Source organism: Gossypium hirsutum, chromosome D01 (genome assembly GCF_007990345.1).
Source record: "Gossypium hirsutum isolate 1008001.06 chromosome D01, Gossypium_hirsutum_v2.1, whole genome shotgun sequence".
Lineage (NCBI taxonomy): Eukaryota > Viridiplantae > Streptophyta > Magnoliopsida > Malvales > Malvaceae > Gossypium > Gossypium hirsutum.
Window position 1 is genome coordinate 5,947,551 of NC_053437.1, and position 6,698 is coordinate 5,954,248.

General features: G+C 35.2%; 1 protein-coding gene and 1 long non-coding RNA gene across 2 annotated transcripts; one reads left to right on the plus strand and one right to left on the minus strand.

Annotated features, from left to right (window-relative positions):
* The first annotated feature begins 1,410 nt into the window (after nt 1-1,410).
* LOC107915836 (epidermis-specific secreted glycoprotein EP1-like) lies at nt 1,411-2,985 on the plus strand. The gene has a single exon (NM_001327126.2). It carries the CDS (start codon nt 1,480-1,482, stop codon nt 2,800-2,802), a length of 1,323 nt encoding a protein of 440 aa, NP_001314055.2. The 5' UTR covers nt 1,411-1,479; the 3' UTR covers nt 2,803-2,985.
* A 78-nt stretch (nt 2,986-3,063) lies between these two features.
* LOC107915837 (uncharacterized) lies at nt 3,064-5,768 on the minus strand. Its single transcript, XR_001689291.2, has 4 exons — nt 4,880-5,768; nt 3,867-4,497; nt 3,591-3,687; nt 3,064-3,469 (listed from the first exon to the last, which is right to left on the minus strand). It is a non-coding gene; the product is annotated as an uncharacterized lncRNA (long non-coding RNA).
* Between the last annotated feature and the right edge of the window lie 930 nt (nt 5,769-6,698).

Genomic DNA, 6,698 nt, shown 5'->3' on the forward strand with positions numbered 1-6,698 from the left:
TAATAATACAAGTAGGATATGATATGATTGATTATCCCCAAGATTGTAGATATAAAATTTCTTTTACAATTAAAAATATAGAAAGGAAGATCAGTTAGACACACTACGTATCCCAGCTTGCTTTTACACAAATTGATAATGAATTTATTTATTAATGTTTTGATGACCAAGTTTTTCCATAATCTCAAGATAATTTACATGATGCTGACCCTCTAAATTTAACTAATTAAATCCTATTTATTTATCTTAAAACATAAGAAATTGTGAAATAATCTAACAGAGACATGCACGTAACCATCTGTAGCAAATTGAAGAAACCTTTTTTGGCGTCTCACCTTCTAAATTACGTCGTTTTATTATAGTATATATGATTGATGCTTTAGCTTTGATAATGCAAGACAGGAAATGACAGCAGGTGGGCCTGGAATCCTGAAATTATTCTGGTCAAGCAAGACCCTTTTAATTATTAATTTAGCACCCAACTTTTGCCAAACTATTAAAGTTGAGGTCTTATTCTTCCTCCACTCCCTGTAATATTGAGAACTTTAAATTTAAGTCCTACTTTTCATTCTAGTCCCTTTACTTGTTTGTTTGAAAATTAAAGTACAATTGATGACACTTTTATTGAATTTGAGTTGTCAATTGGACTTCATTCAATTTTTAAATCAGACTTTTTATTTTTTTTCTAAAGTTGTACTATTACAAATACAATACAAGTACAAATATATGTCCGAACAATTATAATATAGAATTAAATCAATATAAAGTACAGTGAATAAAAAAACTAGACAAGAACCCTGCAAAACCCTCTCATGGCAAATGTGTATGGTGAGGCGGGAGACTCATCGCAATTATGCATGATGAACGCAAACCTGGGTATTCAAATTTAAAGAAATTTCATTAATACTATTATCAATTAAAGTTTAAATTTTAAGTTAAACAATCGGAGGGATTTAATTTTTGGAGTTAAAGACATAGGGATTAAATTTTAAAGGTCTTAAGATTACACAGACTGTGGGGAGAATTAAACCAAACTTTAATTACTCTCTTTTCAATCGACTTAAATATTTAGCCTAAGTCAATCCTAATCCTAAATTTAAGAGAACCTAATTAAACATTTAAATGGCTTACTTTGAAGGGAAAATTGTTCAGTCGGCGGTGCAATTCGAAGAATAATTATGGTTCCATTGTAGCAGCCTCTGCTTTAACTTGGCTGACCAGATTTTCGAATGTCAACATCGACTGCACCTTAAGATAATATAAGGTCAAAATCATTGTGGATCAGATTGATATCTTCTAGTAGAAGGCAAAGATTGTTTTTTTCTTTTTTCAAAATATTTTTGAAAACCCAATTTTTTAATCCCATGAACTTATTTTATTATACCTTTGATGGTATCCAATGTGCCTTCATTGAATCCTTATAAATAGACCATGCTTAGTTGCTCCATCTCCATATCATCAAAGCTTTCATAGCCAAAAATGTCTCTTTACCCTTCTCTCACCATGTCATTGCTGTCTTTTTCCTTCTTGTTGCTGTTTGCTTTTAGTGCCAAAGCTGTTGTTCCTCCATCTGAAACTTTTAGGTTTGTCAACGAAGGGGAATTTGGGCCTTTTATTGTTGAATATGGTGCAGATTACCGTGTCATAAGCATAGCTAATGCCCCCTTCCAGCTTGCGTTTTATAACACCACGCCTAATGCCTTCACCCTTGCGTTACGCATGGCTACAACACGTTCCGAGTCGCTCTTCCGATGGGTTTGGGAGGCCAACAGGGGGAACCCTGTTCGCGAGAACGCCACGTTCTCTCTCGGGACTGACGGGAACCTTGTCTTGGCTGATGCCGATGGTCGGATTGCTTGGCAAAGTAACACTGCCAACAAAGCTGTGGTAGGGTTCCAATTGTTGCCTAATGGTAACATGGTGTTACACGATTCCAATGGCAAGTTCATTTGGCAAAGTTTTGATCATCCAACTGACACACTCTTGGTGGGTCAGTCGCTTAGAGCCGGAGGGGCGACGAAGCTTGTGAGCCGGGCTTCTGCTCAAAACAATGTCAACGGAGCCTATAGCTTGGTGATGGAGCCTAAACAGTTGGTTTTGCAGTACAAGGGAATGAACTCTTCTAAACCACTTGTCTACTTCAAATCATCCGTTTGGCCAAATACACAAGATGGTACTTTACAAACTGTGACACTAAATGTCGAGGAAACAAATGATGGTTTTGCATATGACGTTTTGTTAGACTACACAGTGGCTAACTCGTCCATCGGGACCGGAAATCTCATCTTGACAAGGCCGAAATATAACAGCACATTGTCGATTCTTCGACTCGGGATCGATGGAAACCTGAGGGTTTTTACCTACTATGACAAGGTTGATTCACAGGCATGGGAAGAGACTTTCACTCTCTTCTCTAGGGACTCAGTATGGGGCAATGAATGTGAACTACCGGAGAGGTGTGGGAACTTTGGACTCTGTGAGGAGAACCAATGCGTTGCTTGCCCGTCACCAAACGGATTACTCGGTTGGAGCCGGAATTGTCAGCAGAAGAAGGTGAACTGTAGGCCGAACGATTTCAGCTACTACAAGCTAGAAGGAGTGAACCATTTCATGAGCCAGTACAATGAAGGAGAAGGGATAAAGGAGAGTGATTGTGGGAGGAAATGCACCTCCGATTGCAATTGTTTGGGGTACTTTTACCACAGGGAAACATCCAAATGTTGGATCGCTAACGAGTTGAAAACCCTTGCTAAAACCTCGAACTCTTCCCATGTTGGTTACATAAAGGCACCCAACAAGTGATGGGAATCCTATTAAGTATTTGTACTTTTTCTTCTGTATTTTCCAGTTTCTTTTTTGTCTGCTAGTATGTATTTGTGAGTTTGAATTACATATTAAAAGTAATTAAATGTTTACAATTATGTATCTAATGTATATGTAGTCAATAAACTGAATTTAAAATGTATTTCCTGGATTAAGTTCAAATTTTCATGGCTTTTCGGATTCGGGTTCTTTTTAGTGTATGAACGAATCCAGACTGAACAGAAAAGGAACTCTGTAATGTTCAAAGTAGAGTGTAAACTCAATTTGAAATCAATGCCAGAAGTAAGATGATAAAGTTTAATGTTATAAAAGTTTAAACTATAAAGCACCCACAGTAATCTATATCTCCATTTCTGAATCTACTAATCCTGAACCCGTGAACAAAATAAAAAAAATCATGAACTCGACAATGTAAGTTGGTTAAAACTAGAACCAGCTGTTTAACATTTTGTGACCTCTGTTAAAATGTGAAAAGATTAGGGAAGCTACTGCTGAGAGGTTCCAAAACCTAGAAAACGGTCAACAATTTTGGCAACAGAACTGGCCAAGCTGTCTGCAGCTTTCTGGGTGGAGGCTTCTGCATAAACACGAATGACATCCTCTGTACCTAATGGTCGTATGAAACACCGGCCTTTAGGTTACTTCACTGCATTTTGTATAAAAATTTTCAAAAATATGCCCCAAAAATTATATTAATTGAACCATATAATAAGCCGAGTATAAGCACCAAAACATGCATTGAGATAAGATCAATGGCAAAATTTTACCAATTTCAGCATCAATGGCTTCTTGAATGCCAGGAGGTCTAATAGCTACGGTTTCGGCATTTGTTGTTGCAACAGCTGTTCTGTCTACAACTTTGACCTAACAAAAGCAATGGAAACATACAAGCAAAATATTTTTAAGCTAATTTTGCGCACTTATATCATACTTTCTCCCTTGTTAGGTGCAAAAGAAAAGGTCTTAGTCAAAATATGGAAAACTAGCGAGAAAAGGTAGATATGATCTCTGCTATAGATGAGAGAGTGATAAAGAAAACTCACCTTAAGTTGTCGACTAGGTAAATCCTGGTAAAGTTAATTCCATTAATGTATTGACCAACCTTTTTGTTGCAAAATAGCCTCAACCAAGAGCAAGCAACTCAAAGCATCTCCAACAGCTTGGTTGATCAATTTTCTGACTGAAAGTAGTCTTAGAGCAGCTTTCTGTTGTTCAGATCCTCAAAAAAAAAATGAAAATAATACTCAATAAACTATCATAGATAATTCTTAAAAGAAAAGGACTTCATTCATAAATTACCTTCAGACGCCAAACCGAGTTCATTGTTCCTGGCCTCTAACCAAGACAACCAGGATTCCAATATCAAACTGAGCAGCTTTCTAATGCAAGTGTTTTACCCCTGTAGGAGTAAAAATGACTTCCAAACCCAACTGTTTGAGATAATCGGCGGATGCTCCATTAGCATAAGCTGTCTGTACAACACCAAGTCGAGCTTGAGAATTATTATTTGGTTTTTCATTGCCATCCTTGGCTAGAATGCTTGGTTGGTCTTTGATGAATAAAGCAAATAAGGATAATATTTTGTCCCCGTCAACTAGATCAAATTTTCTGCTACTGTTAGTTGAGACCGAAAAATATACTAGGCGATCAGCATCGCCATCCAAACGTGCGCACCTGATAAAGAAAAATTCGGAGCATGACCAGATTTCATAACATACACCAGAAATACCATGGCAACTATCATACGAAAAATACAGTCAAATATCATCATGAATCAACCATCCAAAATAGCTGTCGTACTAGTCAATGAGTGATCCTCGAAAATTTGTAAATGACAACGACATGAAATATCAAACACCAGTTATAAAAAGAAAAGAACATTACAAGTTTGTTTCATGTTTAGTTGTCATCTTATTTAACATATGCACTTGTCAGAAAGAGTTGAAATTAAAATGAGCCTTCAACCTTTGATCAACAATTTAGTAGATGCAAGACTAATCAGCTTGTAAACAGTTGATAACAGTAATTTACTCCCAAATATGAAGAGATAGCGCACCTTAATCCAACATCATTGGAACCAATTCCACGTGGAACAACCTTCTCTTTCTGTACGTAATCGGCACCAACCCCATCATTGAACACTAAAATGTAGCACCAATCTTGAAGCAGCCAATATCCCAACTCTTTGAACTGTTGATTTAAGGATGGATGCATCTGCCCCGAACCCTGATGTCCCATATGATAGCTTCACTCCTAAAACAAAAAAAAGTTAAATTTTTTGTTAGCAACTAAAGTGAAAAGAGGTATGTTTTGGTTTTTGAAGGAAAGGAAAGACCTTGAGGAGGAGAGAAAAGAGAGGATGAGTGAAGAAGTGAGCGTTGTTACTCTTTTATGGTTTCAAAGTATCAAACTCCTGGGTTTGATTAAATTTATACCAGAAAAAGGAAAATTAATTCAATGGTCGCTTAAATAAAACAGATCTTGAAATTCTGAGAAGCAGTCTCGAATTTGATACTAAAATAAAATATTTCTTCTATTAAAAAGGATTTGATTATTAATCTTCATTGGTCTGATAAGATGAATGTGTTACTATGGTTTAACTAATCATTAGAACAACCTGTGGAAGCACATTTTACAAAACAATCTATTTGAGGGATTCCAATTCCAAGAATACATGGCCATGAAGGCAAAACAAGTACAAAATTTGTATGAGAAAGTAGCAAGTAATGTATCGTATTATTAGTAAATCCTTCACAGAAATGTGTCAACTATAGACAAGTTTGCAGACTTTGTGAACCCATATGGACTTCATTCTGCATCTTAGGTTGATTCCCACACTTCATACCAATTCGGATTGGTATACAATTATCCCAAATTTGAGCAAATGTTTGTGATGAAAATCTTCCAAACTTGAGCAATGTGAGCTCCAACTAAGCTGATTCGAACAATCAAGGTTTCGAACAGCAATTGTTCATCTTCTGCATGTATCATCAAATATATATAATGGTAGAGAGGCTCCATATGAATTGTAACACCTCTAACCAATTTATAGCATAAACATCACTTCAAATTAAGATTAGATCATAATCTTATATACATCATTAGCCGAATTTTATTATTATTATTATTATTATTTTATTTTTTTAGTAAAAAAATTACAAGATATTTACTATGTTTTAAACTTACTAATATAAACTAATTCATAAATTATTCATGACATAACCAATCAAGACATATAATCAAGTTACCAATCATACTAATTATCATCTATACCAAATAGACTTATACCATGGTCGAATCATTGAAACCAAACACATTGAACATTCAACCGAGAACATATAAAACTAAGCTCAAACATAATGTTCAAGCCATTTTTTTTTACTAAACCGAATTTAAGCATGGAAATTAGGCCATTCTCGCATGGCCATTTATATACATAACCCAAAATCAAGCATTTCAGTTATGCTATACATGCCATAAAATTTAATTCAATTTCAACAAAATACCAAAAGGAGTCAATAGTGTGATAGCCTTCTCTGACGATCCCCAAGCTCGTAACCAACTTCCAAAAGCTATAAAACGAAGAATAATCATACACACAGTAAGCTTTCGCAGCTTAGTAAGTCATAAGCAAACATTAATTATATGAACATTCACACTAAATCAAATAGCCAAGTCAACCCAAACCTTAATTAAATATACATATATCACACTCACAAGTTTATATGTTACCAAAATGTATAGCTAAATGCACAATTACGCATCAACATATATAATTATCATTTTTAAATATTACAACTATATCAATAGGCCGAAACACTTATGTTCAATTGTGATAACACATAATTTATTTCTCACATAGCTTTAATTCATCA